Source organism: Cannabis sativa, chromosome 8 (genome assembly GCF_029168945.1).
Source record: "Cannabis sativa cultivar Pink pepper isolate KNU-18-1 chromosome 8, ASM2916894v1, whole genome shotgun sequence".
In the NCBI taxonomy this organism is placed as follows: Eukaryota; Viridiplantae; Streptophyta; class Magnoliopsida; order Rosales; family Cannabaceae; genus Cannabis; species Cannabis sativa.
In genome coordinates, this window is record NC_083608.1 from 27,637,908 (window position 1) to 27,660,060 (window position 22,153).

Below are 22,153 nucleotides of genomic sequence, written 5' to 3' on the forward strand. Positions count from 1 at the left end.
AGGGGTTCTAAAGCAAGACATAGCATAAGAAGGAATTGCTTAGATAACCGCTTTAATAAGAGTCTCCTTTCCAGCTTTTGAGAAAAATTTATTGTTCCACACCTGAAGCTTAGAACTAGCTTTTTGAAGAAGATAATGAAAGGAAGACTTTTTGGATCTACCAAACATTGAGGGACAACCAGATACTTAGAAACAAAAGACTTGTTTTTTTTTTTTTTTGAAGGAACAAAAGAAAAGACTTGTTTTTAATACCAAGAGTATTGTAAAAAAAAGTTGAGAAAAAATAGTGGCAATGGGGGAGGAGGGTCCAAAGGGCAAATGGGGTAAAAATAAAATATAATATAAAAGCTCGGTGACTAATCATAATATAGCACAAACTTAGGGTCTTTTCTAATTTCTCAATAAAGACATCTACACAAAAGTCAAAACCCTAGTCTTTCAGTCATACATATATCTTAGGGTTTTCTGCACGAGACTCCTAGAGCTTCGAGAGTCGAAACCCCAGCTCGCTCACTCAATCATCATCAGTCTTGTAGCTTGGTAAACATGGTAAGCGAATTCGAACCTTATGTTTTCATCACATGATTTCATTCGTTCTCACTTATTCTTCTCACTCAAGGATTTCGCCATAAATTGACATTTTCAGCTTAAAATTGATTTGAGTGTCTGTACGAACCTAGATTTTCAGTTTAGTTTTGCTTCATTACAGATCGAGAACAATGTCTGTTTTATAAAGTTGTTACGACACTTCCCAGTTAATGTAAATGGTTTATTTTTAAAATGATTACTTTGCGTATTTTTATTCCTTAATTAGTTGTTTCTTAGTGAATCATTTTTCTGATTAAATGGCACTGTAATAGGGGTTATGAGATATATTATAGTGTTTCTTCCCCTGCCTTGGGCAGCACCTCAATATGTGTTTGACTTTTTTGCAGAGCATACCAGTTAACCCAAAACCTTTCTTGAACAATTTGACCGGAAAGACAGTTTTTGTGAAGCTAAAATGGGGAATGGAGTACAAAGGTTGTTGCTTTTGGCTCTATCCATTTTCTTTTCTCTCCATTTAATAAGGTTGGCGTTATATTCATGTTTCATTTGTGCTATTTTCAGGTTTTCTGGTCTCTGTGGATTCGTACATGAATTTGCAGGTTTAATTTTTTAATCCGTTTGTGTTTTAAAATATATGTTTGTGTCTCACTTGATATTTGTATGTTGTATTCTTCATGAACTATGTTGGTTTTTCTTTTTCAAGTCCTAAATGATATCGTTGTATGTTAGTCTGCACTAATTTTTGTATATTTTTCTACCTTATATGTCATTGTTAATTATAGATGACAAATTTATTTTTCGTTTAACTATTGCAATCCTTATGTAATTAAAATACAATTTTGTACTGTTTACCTTGTTAGTTCACAAATACGTTTGTGCATTTTTCAATAGTTTACAAGATGATTTAAACTTACGTACAGTTGGCCAATACTGAAGAGTATATTGATGGACAATTCACTGGAAATCTTGGTGAAATTTTGATCCGGTAACTTTCTCTCATTTTTATTTCTTCTAAATTTTCAACTACAACTATTTGATCTGTCATAAATACTCATGTTTTACTTACAAACTCTATAATTACATTTCCTTTTTACTTTTTACTACAGATGTAACAATGTTCTTTATCTTCGTGGAGTACCCGAGGATGAAGAAATTGAAGATGCTGAGCGAGAATGAATAGCAGCTCGGTCAGCTTTGTGGTTTATGTCGAAGGTCAGTTCTTAACTTTTTCTTTTAGTGGCTGCTTAGACATCATAACAAAATTGAATCTGTAGACTAATGAGGCATGTTTCAATTTAATAAAATGTTGTGGTTTAGTCCCTTTCTAAATGACTTCTAAGAGTTTGTATTAATTGTATTCAAGTATAAATAGGCAATTTACCATAACTAAAAAGAAGCTAATCGTTCTAATGTGTGCTTTTATATAGTGAATGATCGATATCAGGTATCTTGTCTTTTATCAAAATACAGATTTTGTATTTTTGCGCTATTTATAATGCTTATATGGTATTTTGTATTTTTAAAAGCATATATATATATATTTGTTAGTCGGAACTCGAATTTAAATAATAAAACATGTTTAATAATATGAGTTTTAAATTCAAATTTAGTTATTTAATTACATATGATTAGTTTGATCAAATTAACCAAATTTGAGTTTAGTTTACCAAAATATGTCCAATTTCATATAAGTACCAAGACCAAATAAGATTATTTGAAGTACAGTGTACTAATTTTGTTTTCTTCCATGAAACACAGGGTACGCTTATAAAAGACAGTAGTACTAATTAAGTATAGTATAACCCCTTATTGAGTGTAAAACATACAAATTCATAGACACTGTCATATGAGGCAAATTCGTCGAAAGCGGCTAATGCACTAGTCGTAATCAAAGATGACCCAACACTCTTTCTAGACACTTAAATTCACACCCCACGATATAATGATAATTAAAAGCAATGCACAAGATTAAGTACCGGAGGTCATATATCTACTATCACTTTTCTACCGCCATTCTTCCTATCATAGCCTTTTTAACATGTCATTTCCTAGGCTTCTAAGAAAAACCTACTTTTGTATGAGTATGATAAATCAGTGAGATTTGAGATATTATGAAGGATATCAAGAATTTTGAAGTCAAAAACTTCAAAATCCCTGAAGAAACAAAGCCTAATTCTTTTATTTAATTATTGCAGGGATAAAGATGAGCATGGTAACGAGGGAGAGAGAGAGAGAGGGGTTTTGTATATCAACACTTGGTAGTAAGACGATGATCCATATAATTTGGTCATGGTATTTTGTTACTTTTGTGCTCTGTGAAGAGTTTTGTGGCTGGATTTAGGTGTTTTACCAGATCAAGTTAATGTAGATGGAGATTATTGAAGTTCTATTTGTTGATTTCTTTATTTTCCATCTGGTTGGTGTAAACGTTGAACAAATGAATGTGTTAAGCTTTAGGAAGGTAAATATAGTTCATGGGATATACAACCAAGTCATTGTTAATTTTTAATTGGAAACTTTTACTCTTAAACTCAAAACCCTTTTCGTGAAATGCAACTCTCTAAACTAAAACACAAGTAAAGGAACGCCTCTCTTAGCTTAGCGTGCAACTGCACTAGTGACAGCAAGCCCAAAACCTTGATTGTTAAGAACACAATTGTAAGCTAAGTAAAAGAAAGGGGTGTTAATATTATACAACGTTTTTCGGTCATAATTTATTTCACAGCTTTCCAGCAGAAGAAAAAAAAAAATCAAAGCTAAGAAAAGAAAAGAGATAATGCTTGAATTTGTGACTGCCAAAACTTGATGTTGGCATTCACTATGTTAGGTAGAAATCTGTTGAATCCAATTACGTTTTTATTATTATTTAACTTTATACGAAAAAGTGTATATATATTGCAATCAATTGTTAGACCAAATGATGATTACAAACATTGATTAATGTATATATATATATTTATTATTATTTTAGTTTTAGAGAATGTTTTGTTTATTTTTAAATTTAGTAGAAACTTGATTAATGTTTCATGTTTACAAACACAATTTTATCAATTGAGTTTTTTGAGTTCTATTTGCACTATTTCTCGTAAAGAATTTCAATTATGTGTTGTTTACATGGAACAAAGACTTTATGTTTTACGACTAGATATACAAATTGCGCTTAATAACAAACTTTTTAATATTGCTAAACCTAGAAACTATAGAAGTAAAGAGATTGATAATAGTGATGAAACATATCTATGTCATTTACGATTAGGTCATATAGACTATGACAGAGGTTAACCAAAGATAGTCCTTTTAAAAATGTCATCTTGGGTGAATTACTAGTTTGTGAATCTTGCCTAGAAGGAAAAATGATTAAGCGTTCTTTCTCTGCAAAGGGAGAGCGCGCTAAAGAACCTCTAGGGTTAGTGCATTTAGATGTGTGTGGACCTCTAAATGTAAAAGCCAGAGGAGGTTATGAGTACTTTGTTACTTTCATTGACGATTTCTCTAGATATAGTTTTCTTTACCTAATGCAAAAGAAATCTGAAATGTTTGAGAAGTTTCAGGAATTTCATGTTTTGGCTCAAAACTAATTAGGTAAAACATTAAAGATCTTGCGAACTAACAGGGGTGGAGAGTATATGGATATGCAATTCAAAGATCATTTAATTGAATTTGGAATTGAATCGTAATATACTGCCACTAGCACTCCACAACAAAAAGGAGTTGCAGAAAGAAGAAATCACACACTTTTGGAAATGGTTAAGTCTATCCTGAGCTATTCAACCCTGTCAACGTTCTTCTGGGGATATGTTATTCAGATGGCTAATGACATTTTAAATGTTGTTCCTTCTAAATTAGTCCCTAAGACACCCGTAGAACTATTGAATGGTCGTATACCTAGTTTACGCTATTATAGAATCTAGGGGTGCCCTGCTCATGTCTTAAGAAAGAAAGAAGGCAAACTAGAAGTGCGAACTGATGTTTGTATGTTTGTTGGAAATTCTAAGGAGACTAGGGGTGGACTATTTTATAGTCACAAGGATAATAAAGTGTTTGTTTCTACAAGTGCCACTTTCTTTGAAGAAAACTATATAAAGAACTTCAAGCTGCAAAGTAAAGTAGTGTTAGAGGAAATGCTTTTAGAAATAACTCCTTCTAATGTTCCATCCTCTTCTACTCAAGTAGAGGATAATCCCACTTCCTTGGTTGAACCAACGCAAGTTGTTACAACTAAGAAATCTACCACAAATGTTCCTGTTCAGAAGGTCAAGGGTCCTCGTCGTAGTGGGAGAGTTTCCACAAAACTAGCTCGTTATGGCTTGGATGGTGAAATTAATATGGTCATTGGTGACGGTATTGATGACAATCCATTAACCCATAAACAGGTAATGGCAAGTCCCGAACAGAAACAATGGTTAGCCGACATGGATTCAGAAATGGATTCCATGAAAAAGGACAAAGTTTGGGAATATGTAGGCGCACCTAATGATTATCATCCAATTGGATGTAAGTGGGTTTACAAGAAGAAAAGAGGTGCTAGTGGCGAAGTCGAAACTTTTGAAGCTAGACTGGTCGCAAAGGGTTATACCCAAAAAGAAGGTGTGGACTATGATGATACTTTTAGTCTAGTTGCCATGCTCAAATTCATCAGAATTCTTCTCTCCATATCTACTGCCTTCGATTATGAAATTTGGCAAACGGATGTCATGACAGATTTCCTTAATGGAATTCTTGAAGAAACCATCTATATGGCAACCAGAATGCTATGTGCTTCCAGGGCAAGAAGAGAAAGTTTGCAAACTCAATAGGTCCATTATGGACTTAAGCAAGCTTCTCGCTCTTGGAATAAAAGGTTTGATGAAATAATCAAGACCTACGACTTTTACCAAAACAATGATGAACCTTGTGTTTACCAACTCAAGGATAATTAAGTGGTAGTATTCCTGGTCCTTTATGTTGATGGCATTTTGATTATTGGCAACAATATCAAGAAAATGAATGACATCAAGGAATGGATTGACACTCAATTTGAAATGAAGGATTTGGGAGAAGCTACTTATGTTCTTGGTATTCAGATCATCAAAAACCGAAAGAACATATCCTTTGCTCTCTCTCAAATAGTTTACATTGATAAGGTGTTAGAGAGATTCTCAATGACAAATACCAAAGGGGCAATGATGCCTTCTAGACCTGGTATCGGTCTATCTAAGGAACAGTCTCCCACTGATCCTCAAGAGATAGAGGACATGAGAAGGGTTCCTTATGCTTCAGCGGTTGGAAGTCTAATGTATGCAATGTTATGCACCAGACTTGATATTTGCTATGCAGTAGGAATTGTGAGCAGGTATTAGACAAATCCTTGAGGGGAACATTGGACTGCAGTTAAGCATATTTTGAAGTACTTGAAAAGTACAAGGCATTATGTGTTAGTCTACAAGGGTGGTACTTTAAATCCCGTAGGCTATACCGACTTAGATTTCCAGGCTTGTCTTGATGACAGGAAGTCTACATCTGGGATGGTTTTTACTCTTGGGGTGGAGCAGTTGTTTGGAGAAGTGCTAAACAAACTGCAACGTCAGACTCTACCATGGAGCCCGAATACATAGCTGCCGCTGAGGCTGCTAAGGAACTTGTCTGGCTTATAAAGTTCTTCTCAGGACTTGGTGATGTTCCTAGAATGGAAAACCCACTGGTTTTACTTTGTGATAACACTGGAGCTATAGCCAACAGTAAAGAGCCTCGAAGCCACAAGAGAAGCAAACAAATAGAAATGAAATATCATATCATCAGAGAATATTACAAGAGGGGATGTACTGGTGGAGAAAGTGGATACAGAAGACAACTTAGCTGATCCATTCACCAAAGTCTTGACTGTAACTACATTTGAAAAGTACAGACTGAATTTAGGATTAATTGAAATGTACTAATAGTTTTATGTTAGTGCAAGTGGGAGTTTTTTGGGCTTTGTGCCCTAAATAAAACTCTATTTAAATGTAATCTTTCTATTCAATTATCAATTAAGAAATATATTTATTTTCATTACTCATTTAGTGTGTTATTTGGTTCAGTGATCATTTATTTATTTATTTGATTTATAAATTCATCCAAATCCTTATCACATTAATATTCTTGTTTATTGTGTCGTCAACACAGTGAAAAATAATCAAGATTGTGTGATTAAATGTATTCCTATGATTTATCAGTACACAGGATTTAACTACTAGGATAATCTACAATGTAGTTTACTTGCACCTTGGATAAGTGCTATGTCCTTTCTAGGGCATTGGTTAAAGTAAGCTTGGGTTGGAGTTGCATTATGTGTGTTCTTAAATCTATTCGTTAAAGTCGACCAAATGGTTTCTCGTGACATATAGGTTAAGGACATGGTAGTTCAATTGAGTGGGAGCGCTAATTATAGATACGAAATCTATAGCTTCTATCCGAATATAGAAGTCAAACGATGATTTCCTTCGAGCTTGGCTTAACAGAGATAAATGATTAGTACTCATTTTAGTGATTATATTGGTTCACTGGAATATCATTTATAGGTAGCTAAGTATTTTAAGGATAAAATACATTGAAGGGTGTAACAGTAAATTAGTCCCTACTCAGTGTAGATCATCTATAGATGATCATTGATTATTAGGATAATAACAAATGGATAATCTCATATCGTATCTATATCGTGCAACATATAGAGCGTTCTATATAATTGAGAGTGCAATTCCAAATCTATAGTGGTGCAAGGAGGAATTAATAAGTTAGAGAATTTACTTGGTGAATTCTAGATCTACTTATTGGAAGCTCGGTTATATAGGTACATGGTCCCCATACTAGTTGAGACAAACTGCTTGTAAGACTCAGTTAATTGATTTTAATTAATCAATTATAATTCTAAAATTAGACTATGTCTAGTTTATGAATTTTCACTAAGTTATGGCTTGATTGTGAAGAAATAGAATTTTAGAGTTTATTTGTTAATTAAGAGACTTTATGGAGTCTAATTTAATAAATAATATCAATGATAATTTTATTTGATAATTAATTTTAATTATTAAATAAATAGTTTTGGCATTTATAGGATTGAAATTGCTAAAAGTGGTATTTGTGAAAAATAGATAAATAGCTGAAAAAAATGGCAAAAATCTAACTAGTGATGGACCCACATAGGGGCCGGCCACTAAGTCCTATTTTTGCTATTATTTTATCGTTTTTTATTCTAAATAATTCAATCCTAACCCTAAGTAAATTAGTATAAAAAGAAAAGAAAGGTCTTATTATCCAACTAATGTTGCTAATGCTTCTAAACCTAGTTTTTATTCAATCAGACAACTAGTGTTTTGAGACTTCTTCTTCTTCTTCTTTTCTCTCTACTATTTCGAAATTCTTAGTGTTCTTCACCATCTAAATTCGAGCCTTAGTGATTGAGTGCATGCTACTCATAGCAAGTTAGTCTTCAATCATAGTGTGTAAGACTGTGAAGAATCCAAACAACTGAAGGAGTATCAGGCTCAGATCTTGATTATACTCTGCTACAGAAAGGATACAAGGGTTAGAGATCTGAGCGGAAGGAGTCATTTAATTCCGCTGCAATCAATGTAAGGTTTCTCATACCTTTTATATGTTTATTTTATATCGTTTTAAAAGTTCATATTTAGGGTGTTAAAAACATATTTGTTAGTAAATCTACGTCCTGGTAAAATATATTCTAACAGATATATCAAATACTGTTATGTATATTTAATGATCTAATATATTTATTGGTTTTTGTTACAATATAATAATATGCATTACTAAAAAAATTATATAATTTAATTTAATTATTATATATTTTTTTTTTAAAAAAATAATATGTAGTAAAATGTATTTTTAATTAATTTTTATTAGCTAATTTATTATATTTGGCTATTTTCTCAATTTTTTCTTTAAAATGGACATTTACTAACTTAATTTTTAAATTTAGGATCATTTTACATCTCAGCCCTTTAAGCAATCCAAGACTATTAGGCCCAGAAACCAGTATTTTTGTTTCAATTTAAAATATGGATCTTATACAACACTAACAAAACTTGTATGGACAAAACTATTTTAGAGGAAATTACAATTTTATTAATATTGGGTACTTTTCAACACGTGACACATTTATATTGATACACCTAAATTATTATTTAAAATTTTTAATATTTTTTTATTTTGTAAATATTTTATTTTCTATTTTTATAATTTTATTTAATTTTCAAATAATAATATTAGGTGTACTAATATAAACATGTCACATGTAGAAGAGTATACGCATAAATAATTTACGGTGACAATTAACCAGATAACACATTAAATTTGCTAACAATTTAATAGTTTAAAAACTTTTACCACCAAAATTTAAACTTTGAAGGATCAAGTGCAAGTAAAATGATTGTGAAAAGAATTGAACCACCAAAAACTCTAATGTAATTATCCAGTAAAACCTGTATTTATTAGAATAAACCTTTGAAAGATTTTTGACCTTATAATAAAAGCACAAAACTCCATATTTCATAGTCACTAGCTGCTGGAGTGCATTTTCTCCTTCCTCCTCACACTTATCAACATCTGGTTTGGTGATGGTCTAGCATTTTCAATTGGATAATATACGAGTACATTTGTGTATATATTGATTGTTGAGTATTGTTGAAATATAACAATAAATAAGTTCAATCATACTGTACAATTTAAATAACACACCAGCAGCAGCAGCATAAATCACACATAAATGTATCCCAAATTAAATGACACTCATCTAAGAAGTGTAAGACACAAAATTGAAAAAGAATAATTTAAATATGAAGGGTAAGCTGTAATTTCGGCCTATTGGGTTGAGGCTCCACAACCTCCAAATGAATATTAACAGCCTGCAGAACACTGAATGAAAGGGTACCATCCATCTTTTTTATCTTCTGCTCCTGCTCATCTACGAACCACTCTCCTCCTCCCTTCTCGCTTTTCTGGTTCAAGTACACCGGCCCTTCTATCCCATACCTAATGTCAAAATATCAAAATAACAAAATTTATCCTCAAAATCCTATAATACAACAAACCAAATACAAAACTTTTAACTATGACAACAACATACTTGGGAACAAATACGATAAATCCATTTGCTCTTATTTTCACTATTCTAGCCTCTGCATCCGTGGGCCTGCGTGCATGCCACCAAACACCGTTACATACACAGATCATGTGAGCAACACAAACATAAAACAGATAACAAAGAAATAATAGCATGGTACATACCGTTTTCTGAAGAAAATGACAGTGTGAAGCTCTACTGAGGCCCGACTTGCCATCTGAGCGTTTCTGTGTCGGTAATTTAAATCTGATGGAAATTCAAGAGAACCAAAGACATTTTTAAGCTCAATATTCATAGAAAACAAGTTTAGAAAGTCAGCTATTTGGGTAATATTATAATAAATGATAAGTAGCAGCAAAAAGTTGAGTGAAAGATGGCCCATACTGTCAGCAATACTAGTTAGTTGCGGTCTGTCTTGGAATACTGTGGGAAGCTTGTATATCCCAAGTGAGGCAGCAAGCAACCTGTGTACTATAACATCTGCAGGAGAGGAATGTTTAACATTCAAAGTTCAAACAATGCAACGCTCATGATCAAGCATGTAAAAGGTATGGCAATAGAATTGTTACTAGCCTGCATATCTTCTGATAGGAGATGTAAAATGAGTATATAGAGGTGATGCGAGCCCGTAATGAAGATATTCCGGAGGGCTAAGATCTCCACTACAGAAATATACCGCCTGCATATGATAATCCAGAGGAAAGCAACACAGTACTTAATTAGCAAAAAACACTCTAGGGAGGAAATTCAAGGTTGCTTCCAAATCAACTGGTATATATATTACCTGTGTCATGCATCTGGTAGCAAGTATGCGAATCAGCTTGTTGAAGTATGGATCATTGCCCTGAAAATCATTTAAAGTAATTAGTCAAAAGCTTAAACTACAGTGTACACATGTGTGAGTGTGGTGGGAGGAATTATTGCATATGGAGATAAGACTTGCCACAGCAGAATCAAGTGAATCAGCCAGAGCTTTTGAGGACGAAACATCCAAGTTGAGTCCAACAGCAGCAGCAGTACGCAGCAAAGGTTCAAGCATCTCTCTTGTTGGAGTAGGATGCCGCCTACACACGCACGACCAATATCAGCGAAGAACATATAAGATTAATGAAATAAGAACAACTTAAGCCAACATGTCACAAATTCTTATTTAACCAGAGGAATGACTGAAAAGAACACAGTTCTGAACAATCCGAGCAATGAAAAATAATCTTTCACACAACGTTTAAAAATTTAAACTTAAACCTACTGTGTCTCATCGTAGAAATCTCAATGAGCAAGTTAATAAACCAGTTTACCTTAATAGAGAGCACAAAGGAAATTCTTTAAGTATCTTTTCTGCAACAGAGACATTAGCAGCAAGCATAAACTCCTCAACCATTTGATTCGCTTCTCGAATTTGGTACATGCCTACAAAAATGATTCACAACAGATGAGAAATTTACCAAAACAAGAAAATCTTAGCTATTTTTACAAGTAACCACATAGTCAATTGCCATACATTAAACTTACCAATATCAAGAGGGTCGTGAGTCTCGGTGTCAATTTGAAATTTGACTTCGGCAGAAGCAAGTGTTAAGGCTCCTCGTTCAATACGTCTCTGTCTCATTATCTGCAGCATTACAAAAGCATAAATATTAGCAGATATCCAAATGCAAATCACACTCATTTACCTCGTAAATCTGATTAAATATCATCTCAATATGTGCATACCTTGGCTAAAACATTCATGTTTCTTAAATCTGTAGTTAATGGGTCCATCAATCGACTGCAAGATGATTGAGAGCACTCAAGAGTTATATATATTAATAAAAAATAGAACTGTTGAGAAGGAAATAAACAATGTTTCTAAGCATGAAATGGATCAGAACCACTAGAAGAAGGACATTTTTATGATAACTACATTACATATGTCAGAACAGAAAATCACCTATCATCCATCCTTGCTTGAGCTTCAATATAAGATAATGCTGCAGACGATTTAATGACACTTTTTGTGTATCTTGTTGAAATAATATCTGCTTCAGGTGTCATCTCCTGAAATTTATGCCATTAATATTAAGAGCATGTAGAGATATTTTAATTTTTTAAGCACCACCTGATGATAAGTCAAGGTCTATCCACCATCCATCACACATAATTATGTATTTAGTTTTAATAATTAGAAAAATAAGTAGTTGATTAGAAACCTTGAAAAAAACATGACTACATAGGCCAGCAGTTGAGACCATGGGAAAATACTATTATTAATCATATATTAAAATAAATCTAGAACTGCAAAACGCACAAAATTCAACTTCATATAAAAAAAAATAAAAATACATAATTTACATCACATTATATTAAAATGAAAAGGAAATAAAATTCACAGATATAAAAGAGTAACTAAATAAGTTGGACATACCCATATGACAGAGAAAGCTAGCCTTTCCACATCAGCTCGAAGAGAACATATATCTGCAAAATAGATGGACATCTGTGTGAGGTTTAGGTAAGAAATAAGTCCTCATAATGGTCAGTCTTTTATAGCACGCTGCAATTTATTATCAATATGTCGTTATTCGGTATCATTAATAGAGGTACTTGTATTTCTCCGTCCTTGTATTCACTATCAAGGTATTTCTCTGTCCTTAATAGGGATACTATCATGTTTAAGTTTAAACACATATGTTTAAATTTTGTATCATCATATTAAAACTCATGACATAAATAAACAAGTAAATACCTTCTGTCAGAGGTTTAGGAAGCATGTCAATTCGTCGTTCAACAAGGTAGACAGATGTACCCCTTTGTGAAGCCTCGTCATCAAGTGGGGTGCCCGGGTGCACAAAATTAGTGACATCAGCAATATCTAGAGGACATCATTAAGGGTTAACTTCACAAAATAAGCACAACTTCATTTCAGTTCAGTAGGAATTGGCAGGTAACACAACATAAAGGATTAGCATGTGGTTTCTAGCCAAAAAAAAATGGTGAGTAAAGTCAAGAATTTGTGCTGTCTTTGAATTGCATGAAATAAGAACAACAGTTCAGTAAGCTAACACAAACACTATCAATATCAACAAGTCAAAGGATACGGACACCAACTTCAAAATTTCCATTTGGAAGAGCTGTACAATGCAGTGTATCATCAATATCCTTACATCCTGCACAACCAAAGTATGTCATTAAATATGTGGTGCTAATCTCTGAAAATACCTTAATATTCACCCAGGTTGGCATACCTGGAGGGTCAACACTAAATACACGTAAATGTCGAAGATCCTGCCGAATAGGATTTGACAAGTCTTCAGGAGACACCGACCATGGCAAAGGTGGCAAGCATGCAAGAACTTGAGAGGAAAATGGTCGTGAGTTAATATCATTTTCAATCAAGACAACCTGCATAATCCAACAAAGTAAAGTGGTTTGATTACATCTAAAATTGTCATCCTTGTGGTCTCAAAAGACAATGTGATCTCTAATAAGTGAAAAAACATAAGTAAATTAAGTGCCTTCTCAAATAAATATATGGAACCCTTACAACATACCTCAGTTTCAGTATCTCTATCACCAATTTCCCCAATGGTCCGTACATAATGTCCAGAAGGGTATCTAGATAGACAGTCCCAAGAATCAACTGCCACAATTATTCTCTTGTCCAGAAGGTTCTCAAGCTGTCGTGTTTGGATTCGAATTTTAGGAACCCTGCGGTCTTTTGAGACAAACAAGGCATGGGCAACACCTCCACTACCTGCAGGCAAGGGCATTGGCTCCAAAGATCCACAATAACTGCACAAAATTTAAATAATATTACACTAAATCTAGCATAACCAGCATGCAATGTGTGGATAAATGGGTAAAACATCTTAAGTTTATAATTGAGAAATAAACACCACCACTTTTAAAAAACGTCAGAGAAGCCAAATAGCAGCTATAACCAAAACCACATTCAAAAGCTAGCCAATGCTATGGATTAAAGTCAACTTACGAATGCCAATTCCTCTTTATAACACCTATGACACGACCAGATGGACGAGATGAGGCTAGTGTTGTTTCACTTTCACATTGAGAAGTAGTTCTAGGAGCATCATCAGCACTACCTGGAACTAGGTGAACACCTTCTTCTTCATCATCCTCTGTGTAGAAGTAAAATTTAAATGCAACAACCAAGTATCACCGATTGAAACTCTTCTATGTTTATTGTATGTAAATAATGTTTACATATCAAAGAATAATTATGATAGCTTTATCATCGGCACCTTCTAGAAGTCACCAATTTTTCATTTATTACTTATTTTTGCAATGAGCGTACCTTCTTCGGCTATAGCCAATGATTTCTCCTCATGCCACTGATCTTTAGGCAAGAGTTCCACAGCCACTATATCCCCATCAAAGGCTCTATTCATGTTTGAGCGCCCATAAATAATAATTTCATCACCAATACTCTCGCTTCCAACATACGCTTCAAAAGGGTTGTAACGATTCACACGAAGTTTTCCTTGATGATATATACCACGGTGCAAGCCAGAAGTAATCTCAGACATGGGTTTGTGCTAGAGATAGTGACAAAGATTATTATTAGAAAGAACAATTTTCATTTCATGGAGCTTACAAACTATAAATGTAAAGAGGCAGGGAATGCAGCATATAAACAAACCTCCGAATATATGATTTTCCTTTTTGATGGCCTCAAATCTTCAACCTCCTCCATGTTTACATCTTCAGTCGAAGGATGCACAAGTTGGTCAAGCAAATCAGGTCGACCCAGTGATTTCACATAAGATTCAACTGAAAGAAAGGTAAATATTAGAGAAGTGAGCTCTGTATACAGAATAAAGCAACAAAGTTTTCATGTGATAATCAGACGTGGTATAGGATGATGCAAATGCTAAATCAAAAAGAAGGTAGGTGCATACTTGTTTCCGCACAAATGCCCTCTTCAACGGCCTTTCTCTTATTCTCTCTATCATTAGTAATCAGTAAAACTCTAGCTGCGCCACTGAGATGAGTTTGATACCACTGAGCAGCCACTCGAATTGCTGTTACAAGGGTCTTTCCATGTTAAATCCGGAATTTGAAACCAAAACTTAAAAAAAAATGATAATCACTGCAAAGGCAAAGCAAACCTCTATCATTTCGATCATTTTTAGTCTCTCCTTCCATTTGCTTAACATATGTATCTCTGCAGATTTAGTAGAAAAGTAAAAGTTACTATATAACATGAAGAAAAGATAAGGACAGAGAAAGAAGAAATTACTCACTTGTGATGTTCATTAGAGAAAACAAAGAATTTTTTAGAAGAATTGCAAAGGGCTCTAAGTCTGTTGTAAATGCTCAAGTTCTTATTCTTAACTTCTTCTAGCACAATGGATAGCAAAACGACATCCTCAATGGCTGGGTTCTCAAGTAAATCGATCTATAATGTAATGCAAAACAAGTTGTTGTTCTCAAATTCAATTTAATAATAAAGTAATGACATTGTCAAAGAAAAAGGAGTATAGCAAAAGAAGAAGAAGAAGAAAAACCTGATTGAGAACGACATTAGTGTCAATAACGAGAATAGGAGAAGCATGGGAAGCAGTCAAGCGAGCATCTTTAGAATCGCAGAGTTTACAATCTGAAGCTCCACAATAGATATCATCACGAAGATAATGCTCTCTCACCACCTGGAGACGAAGAAGAAGATTCTAGTTAGGGTTTATTCGAAATATAAACACATAAACACGCACACACATACATATATATAGAGAGAGTTGTACAGAAAACTGACCTTGGTGATTTTGCCGGCGCGGCTTTTCTTGACGAAAGACTTGGTGTGCAACATGATTGTAAGTAAAAATTGAAACTTTAAAGCTAAAGCCCTCTCTTACTCTGTCGGAGTCCGTAGATTTCTGAGAGCCCCCAAAACAGAGGCGGACTAGTGTTCTTATATGAATATGAATGAACTATGAAGTAGAGACAAAGAAAAGAACTTCTTAGTTTAGTTTAAGCCCTCCAGTATCATTAAAAAAAAAAAAATTCTTTTCTTTTAGCGATTTTAAATAATAATTTTTTTCCTTAAAATTTAAATATGCTCATTTTTTTTTTAAATCATTTAATATAATGAATTGAAAAAAGATAATTTTCAAAAAAAAAAAAATTCTTTGTTATTATTTTTGCTATTTATCGAATTAGGAAACTCTATCTTGGTTAAAATTAATAAATAAAAAATCTCATAAAACTCAAACTTACCATAAAATATCTCACAAAATTCAAAAAAAAAAATATTATAAAAATGAGATAATAATGTGATATTATTACTTTTGCTATTACATTGTTCAATAATAAAGTGTAATTATACTAAAATGAATTTTAAAGCCACTAAGGCTAGCTTAGTGGTGAGGGAGGGATGGGAAAAGGGAGAGGTCATGGGTTCGAACCCAAGACTTTTAAGTTATAAGCTATTAGTTGATTGTAAGAATACTATTACGCTACACTCAAAAAAAAAAAATACTAAAATGAATTTTACTTATACTTAAGTATAATTTTTTAAGCTCAAATTTTTGTAGTAAAATTAGTGTACACTCTTATATACAAAAGATATTTATAATAATACACAATATTATTATTTAAAAATTATAAAAAAAAAAAAAAATTATTTCACAATTCATTTTAAAACTAAAATATAATTTTGAGCAGGATGGGAGGCTTAAAGGTTGTAAGGTTGCTAATGGTGCTACGGTTATATCTCATATGTTTTTTGCCGATGATAGTTATGTCTATTGTCGTGCAAATAATAGAGAGGCTTCGAATATATTACATCTGCTTCAGTTATTTGAGATCGCTTCTGGTCAACAGGTTAATTTCAGTAAGTCCTCTGTCTTCTTCAGTACTAATGTGCCTAATGCTACTCGGGACCGATTGTGTGGGATCCTTAGAATGAGACTTGCGGATGAACATAGTACTTATCTTGGCCTCCCTTGTGTCATGGGAAGAAATAAGGATGCCATTTTGGGGTTTTTGAAGGACAAAATGCAGAAGCGCATTCAAGGCTGGGAGGGTCGTATTTTGTCAACCGCTGGGCATGAAGTCCTAATAAAAACTGTAGCACAAGCTTTGCCAAGCTTTGCTATGTCAATGTTCTTATTGCCTTTGAAAACTTGTTCACATTTGGAAAGCCTTATGTCTAAGTATTGATGGAGTCCGGGTAGTAGGAAAGGGGTGAGCTGGTTTAGTTGGAGGAAATTATGTAAAAATAAGAACTCTGGTGGGATGGGTTTTCGGAGTTTGCGTGAGTATAATCTATCTTTGTTGGGTAAGCAAGGTTGGCGGTTGCTGCTGTATCAAGACTCCCTTGTGGGCCGGATATATAAGGCTCGGTACTTTCCTAACTGTTCATTCTTGGAGGCCAAGTTGGAGGGCAATCCGAGCTTTATATGGCACAGTGTCTTTGAGTCATAAACGCTGCTCAGGGATGGTGCCCGGAGGAGAATAGGACCTGGTTCATCGACTTAGGTGCTTAACACACCTTGGCTTTTGTCTGAGGCTACCCCGTGTGTGGTTTCTAATCATCCGGCTCTGACCAATTGTAAAGTGTCTCAACTCATGAAGCCAGATAGTAGACAATGGGACTTGGAGCTTATTGAGGACTTGTTTGATCCCCGTGATGTTGAGCTCATCAAACAGGTGCCTTTGAGTGCTAATCTTGCGCATGATAGTTGGTTTTGGAACAAGGATCCAACTGGTTTTTTCACTGTCAAAAGTTCTTATAATCACTTACAATCGGTCAATGGTAGTTGGAATTCCTCTATGGAGGATGATGTTTGGAAGATTTTATAGAAGATTAAAGCCCCTTTTAAGGTTTTACATTTCGTTTGGAAAGCTCTTTCGGGTTGTTTGCCTACACGTACTAAACTTTATAGTAAACATGTTCCGGTAGACTTACATTGTGTGTTGTGCAATCATGGGGACGAGTCAATTTTCCATGTTTTGGTTCAATGCTCCTTTGCTCATTCATGTTGGCTCCGATCTGCGTTAGGAGTTGGCCATTCTGTAGCAAACAATTTTTTTGATTGGTTTATGGAAGTGTCGGCAGTAGGCAATATGGGGTTGGTGGAAGAAGCTGTCATGGTTGGTTGGGCAATTTAGAAGGCTCGAAATGATATGCTTTGGAATGGTAGAAGTTGTAGTGCTGCTGATGTTGTTTGGCTGGCTCGTACCACTCTTCGACAATGGACGTGTGCTCAGTCTAAGCGGTTGGGCTCACTTTTCCTGGCTTCCAATCGCACTGATACAAGAGAATACTAGTCTAAACCGGCTGCTAGTCAGTTAAAAGTTAATGTGGATGGGGCGATTTTTGAAGATACAAATGAGATCGGTACGGGTTTTGTAGCACGCGACTGTGATGGTAAAGTGATTGAGGCATTTTCAACTCTTTCTTCTGTCGGTTGCCAACCCGAGATTGCAGAAATTCTAAGTGTCAAAGAGGCACTTAGTTGGATAAAGAGGAATAACAAGTCACATGTCATTTTAGAGACGGATTGCATTTTAGTTATTCAAGCTATCCTTAGTTCGGTATTTATGCCTTCTATTTTTGGTTTATTTGTTCAAGATTGTCAATTTATTTTATCTTCTTTAAGTAATGTTTCTATTGGTCATGTTAAATGGTCTGCTAACAAAGTTGCGCACTGTATGGCACGTGGTGCTTGTTATTGGTCAGGTCGTCTTTATACTGAGAGCAATGTTCCCCTTGCTCTTCAGTCCATTGTTTTAGCGGATGTTTCTATCTAATAAAGTTTACTTTCATTCAAAAAAAAACTAAAATATAATTTTAAGTTATAAAATAAATAAATAAGTTATTTTTCTTTTCTTTTATTTTATTCCTTCTTCCCTAATGACTCTCTCTCTCTCTCTCTCTCTTCCCACGCTTTCTTCCTTCACCATCACCACCACCTCTATCACCATTGCCACCACCCCACCACTACCACCCACAACTAACACAGCCACAACCTTTGCAATAACAATCACTGCAAATCAATACTAAAACACCATGACACAGATCCAAACCCAGTGTTATTCTGATTTTTTCCCACCTGACGTGGCATTACTTACGTGGAAAAAATTAGCGTCACGTGGAAGTACAACTCACCAACAAGAAGTCCAAGTCAGTACCTAAGTCAACGGGGACCCTGACACTAAAATGGGGCATCAAGTGACAGACCAGCTTTCTCACAGAAGCTGGTCGGCCATCCTTGACCGGCCAGCCTCTGAATAACACCATGGTCGGCCAGCCTGCACCCTGCAGGTGTCTGACAGGTAAAGAGAAGGCCTAGTATGATTTTTTGTACAATTCTACACGTGGACTGCAAGTTGGGTTTTGAATTGGGCCCTAACAACCCAATAAAACAGCTGGAAAATATATATGTTCAAGTTTACTAATTTAATATACAAATATCTAGGGGTTCTGTTGTAAATTAGGGTTTAGGCTTCCTATATAAAGGCCTTAACTCTAATTTAGAAGTCTCTAAGTCTGATACTAGCCTCCAAGTGATAAAGCTCTAAGCCTAAGTCTGATAACTCTCTTCCTCACTCTCTCTCACACGCCCATACAAGCATTCTCAACACTTGAGATTTGTCAACCTTGATTTCTACTTTGTATCCTTAAGGGTGCTATATCAAATCTCACCTATAGTGATCTGAATAGTATTAACCCTCGGTACCAATACAACTAAAAGGGGAGTAGGTCATTACCCGCTGTCAAAGGGGGCCAAACCTCTACAACAATTATGTGTTCTTTACTTTCTAATTCTAATTGTGTAACACATGGCATACGTTAGATTCATACGACCCCGCTGTTGGTTGACCACTTTTTGAGGTCAATAGTTTGGTGCTTTCATTGAGAGCAAGGATATCGTATCTGATCAAATGCCATGGTTAACACGAGAAGAACCCCAGTCGCACTATTTGCATCTTTGAGTCTCCCTCAAGACCCATAGGCTACAGATCTTGATGTTCATGTTCTAGCCACAATTGGAATTCCTATGAAAACTACAGATGTGGACAATCCTGTCACCACAAGTCTGGCCACTACAGCTAGCCAAACTGACACAAACATCCCGGTGGATCTGAATAGCAAGCCCTTGCCTCTGAGGGAGGACCTTCCATTGGCACCTTCCCCTGAAGGAAGGACACATGGGCGACAACCCCCAGGAACAACAACCGGATCTCGTCTTCGATTCTATGCTATAAAGATAGGACCAGTGGCAAGCCTACGATTGGCGAGCCCCGTGTAGACTTGGGAGAAGATCTCGAGTTAGCCAGACTTAGAGAAGTTGTAGGCCAAGCTCACTTAACTGAAGAACCACGCACTGCTAATTGTAATGTATTCGCTTAGTAGAGACGCAAATTCCTGATATGGATGGATGACCAGGAGTACATTCTTCGATCTCACCAAGCAGAGTTAGATCGCTGCAACAAAGAGGCCAACGATCTAATAAGACAATTTAACTAGATAACTGATGGAAGAGGCCAGGATCTCATCAAAGATCCACTCCAAGGAAGACTAGTTGATAGATTAAGGAGGTCTATCGACAAGATGATCAACCTGGTCCCTCATAGACTAGGACATATCTTCCCTTGCTAGAGGAATGACAGACCTTGCCGCAGAAGTCTAATAGCAAGAACAGCCAGATCTCGGCAACCAACGGCATGGGGGGTCGGCCAAGGATCTTTGGCTCAGCAACAACCCCATCATCCAGCCTTTGGCTGGCCAGCCATATGCAGGAGTTCCCTTGGGCGGCCAAAGGAGAGTGAGGCACCCAAAGGTCAATCTTCAACCGACAAGGACTAAGAGCGGGTGGAAACACCAAAAACGATGATTTGAGAAGTGAAATTAATCACTTCAGACACCTAGATCTGCCAAGTTCCAACAACTGGTGTAATCTACCACCTATCGACACATTGTCGTCATCAGTCAATTGAGGAGTCACGGGAAGCCAGAACTTGCCCTTTCCAGGTCTGGCCCCCCATAGAAGAGTTATGGGCAGCCAAACCCTGCCCAATGTAGGTCTAGCTGGCCATGTACAGCAGCCTAGTGTAGGCCTGGCCGGCCAAAGCCAACACCCATACCTTGGAGTGGCCGACCAGGGTCTATAATTCAACACAGGTCTGGCCGACCTCCACGGTACACTCTCTCAGAGTATGGTCGGCCAGACCCTGTCGCACCAGAATCTACAACCCCACTAAGGAGGGCTAGTTAATCAAGTCCCTACAGCAACAGATCCTTCTGTGCAAGCACAATTGGACCAACTCAGGGACATGATTCAAGGCACAACTGGTCCAAAGCCTTTAGACCTTAAACTAGACCAATCAAGGGGACCACCATTCTCGGCATACATAAATGCCTTACCCTTGCCCAAATTCAAGATGCCGATATGGAAAATGTATACCAGACGAGAAGACTAGTTGGCTCACATCCAATACTTTGAGATGCAACTCGATCTCCAAAAGGTTACTGCTGACGTGCGATGTTGCATATTCCCAGCCACTTTGTCGGAAACAACTCAACAATGGTACTTCAAACTCACCCCAAAAAATTCAACTCTTGGTTCTCTCAAGAATTTTACACACAATTCTCGTCCTCGAGACTTATACCATCGCAGCTAAGAGACCTTGTCGAAGTCAAACAATGGCAAGGAGAACCTTTAAAGGATTAAATCTAGATGTTCATGACCGAGGCTACAAAAGTCAAAGGCCTTACAAAAGAAGGTCGATATACGACCATACTGGGGGCATTCTCCCATTGAGTGACTTCTAGAAAGACATTCGAAGGATCTCAACTAACAACATGGAGGAGTTCCTTGATAGAGCTGATGGCTTTATCGAACTCAAAGAAAGCTATTCGACAGGCCCAAATGGGGCATGTCAACAACAGGCAGTTATGAGACATCCTGCAGTCTCATGACCTACCACTATTGATCATCGTTATAATATAAATTAGATCTTTATAGTAAACGACATGTTAGATAAAGACATCTTCATTCATATCGGTCCTTATCATTTATAATCTCTATTATATACAACATTTTCACTTTGATGCCATACTACATCCGTAATCCAAATTGAGATTACTTGCACCGAAGAACGGGTATCAGTGAACCATACTAGCAACCATTGATTAAAGATTTCATAACTTTAATATGTTGCTGACTATTTTATTCATAGCTAAGTGGTCTTAGTTATCTGTACAACTACAAGCTACAACCTCATATTTGAATAAGGAATTTTCTGATATTTAATATAAATTATTCAATAATAAATAATAATAATTTAACATTCATACATATATCAAAATATTCAACTCTTTATTAATAATCAAAAATATCTTTACAGACTTTTTAGGGTATAAACCCTAACATCCGTAGCACAAGAATCAATTAAAGCAGACAGCATAATACCATTAATGGAAATCTGACTTGTCATAGTGAAATGGCTAGCGTCGGCCTCCACTTGAGTCAAAGCAAGAACTCGAGTAGGAACTAGAGCATCTTC

At 35.6% G+C, this 22,153-nt stretch overlaps 3 protein-coding genes across 5 annotated transcripts; 2 read left to right on the forward strand and 1 right to left on the reverse strand.

The window, feature by feature from the left end:
• Window positions 1–265: 265 nt before the first annotated feature.
• LOC115701386 (probable small nuclear ribonucleoprotein F) lies at window positions 266–2,932 on the forward strand. Of its 2 annotated transcripts, XM_030629171.2 has the most exons (6): window positions 266–549; window positions 936–1,023; window positions 1,111–1,148; window positions 1,470–1,534; window positions 1,656–1,761; window positions 2,745–2,932. In XM_030629171.2, exons 1-5 carry the CDS (start codon window positions 547–549, stop codon window positions 1,723–1,725), a joined length of 264 nt encoding a protein of 87 aa, XP_030485031.1. In that variant the 5' UTR covers window positions 266–546; the 3' UTR covers window positions 1,726–1,761; window positions 2,745–2,932. The 2 variants fall into 2 exon arrangements, with proteins under 2 accessions (XP_030485031.1, XP_060958665.1); XM_061102682.1 differs by having other exon boundaries at window positions 374–549; window positions 1,656–2,932.
• A 6,228-nt stretch (window positions 2,933–9,160) lies between these two features.
• LOC115699631 (exosome complex exonuclease RRP44 homolog A) lies at window positions 9,161–15,638 on the reverse strand. 2 transcript variants are annotated; one of them, XM_030627135.2, is made up of 24 exons: window positions 15,396–15,638; window positions 15,151–15,291; window positions 14,887–15,041; window positions 14,752–14,807; window positions 14,542–14,664; window positions 14,283–14,413; window positions 13,938–14,178; window positions 13,614–13,761; window positions 13,174–13,414; window positions 12,868–13,024; window positions 12,721–12,789; window positions 12,369–12,494; window positions 12,048–12,100; window positions 11,574–11,680; window positions 11,357–11,411; window positions 11,156–11,255; window positions 10,942–11,053; window positions 10,587–10,707; window positions 10,428–10,487; window positions 10,217–10,322; window positions 10,028–10,123; window positions 9,808–9,889; window positions 9,647–9,712; window positions 9,161–9,552 (listed from the first exon to the last, which is right to left on the reverse strand). In XM_030627135.2, exons 1-24 carry the CDS (start codon window positions 15,447–15,449, stop codon window positions 9,351–9,353), a joined length of 2,802 nt encoding a protein of 933 aa, XP_030482995.1. In that variant the 5' UTR covers window positions 15,450–15,638; the 3' UTR covers window positions 9,161–9,350. The 2 variants fall into 2 exon arrangements, with proteins under 2 accessions (XP_030482995.1, XP_060958664.1); XM_061102681.1 differs by lacking the exons at window positions 14,887–15,041; window positions 15,396–15,638 and having other exon boundaries at window positions 15,151–15,272.
• Window positions 15,639–15,969: 331 nt separating this feature from the next.
• Window positions 15,970–16,801, forward strand: LOC115700076 (uncharacterized). The gene is made up of 2 exons (XM_030627631.2): window positions 15,970–16,029; window positions 16,304–16,801. The coding sequence occupies exons 1-2, from the start codon at window positions 15,970–15,972 to the stop codon at window positions 16,799–16,801; spliced, it is 558 nt and encodes a 185-aa protein (XP_030483491.2).
• The last annotated feature ends 5,352 nt before the right edge of the window (window positions 16,802–22,153 follow it).

Coding starts and splice junctions, on each gene's coding strand:
- LOC115701386 (XM_030629171.2), top strand. Junction 1,024..1,110: donor ATGGGGAATGGAGTACAAAG/GTTGTTGCTTTT, acceptor TGCTATTTTCAG/GTTTTCTGGTCTCTGTGGAT. Junction 1,149..1,469: donor ATTCGTACATGAATTTGCAG/GTTTAATTTTTT, acceptor ACTTACGTACAG/TTGGCCAATACTGAAGAGTA.
- LOC115699631 (XM_030627135.2), bottom strand. CDS start 15,449: ATGTTGCACACCAAGTCTTTCGTCAAGAAAAGCCGCGCCGGCAAAATC. Junction 14,179..14,282: donor GGAAAATCATATATTCGGAG/GTTTGTTTATAT, acceptor CACTATCTCTAG/CACAAACCCATGTCTGAGAT. Junction 10,124..10,216: donor TCCTATCAGAAGATATGCAG/GCTAGTAACAAT, acceptor CCTCTCCTGCAG/ATGTTATAGTACACAGGTTG.
- LOC115700076 (XM_030627631.2), top strand. CDS start 15,970: ATGAATTTTAAAGCCACTAAGGCTAGCTTAGTGGTGAGGGAGGGATGG. Junction 16,030..16,303: donor AGGGATGGGAAAAGGGAGAG/GTCATGGGTTCG, acceptor AATTTTGAGCAG/GATGGGAGGCTTAAAGGTTG.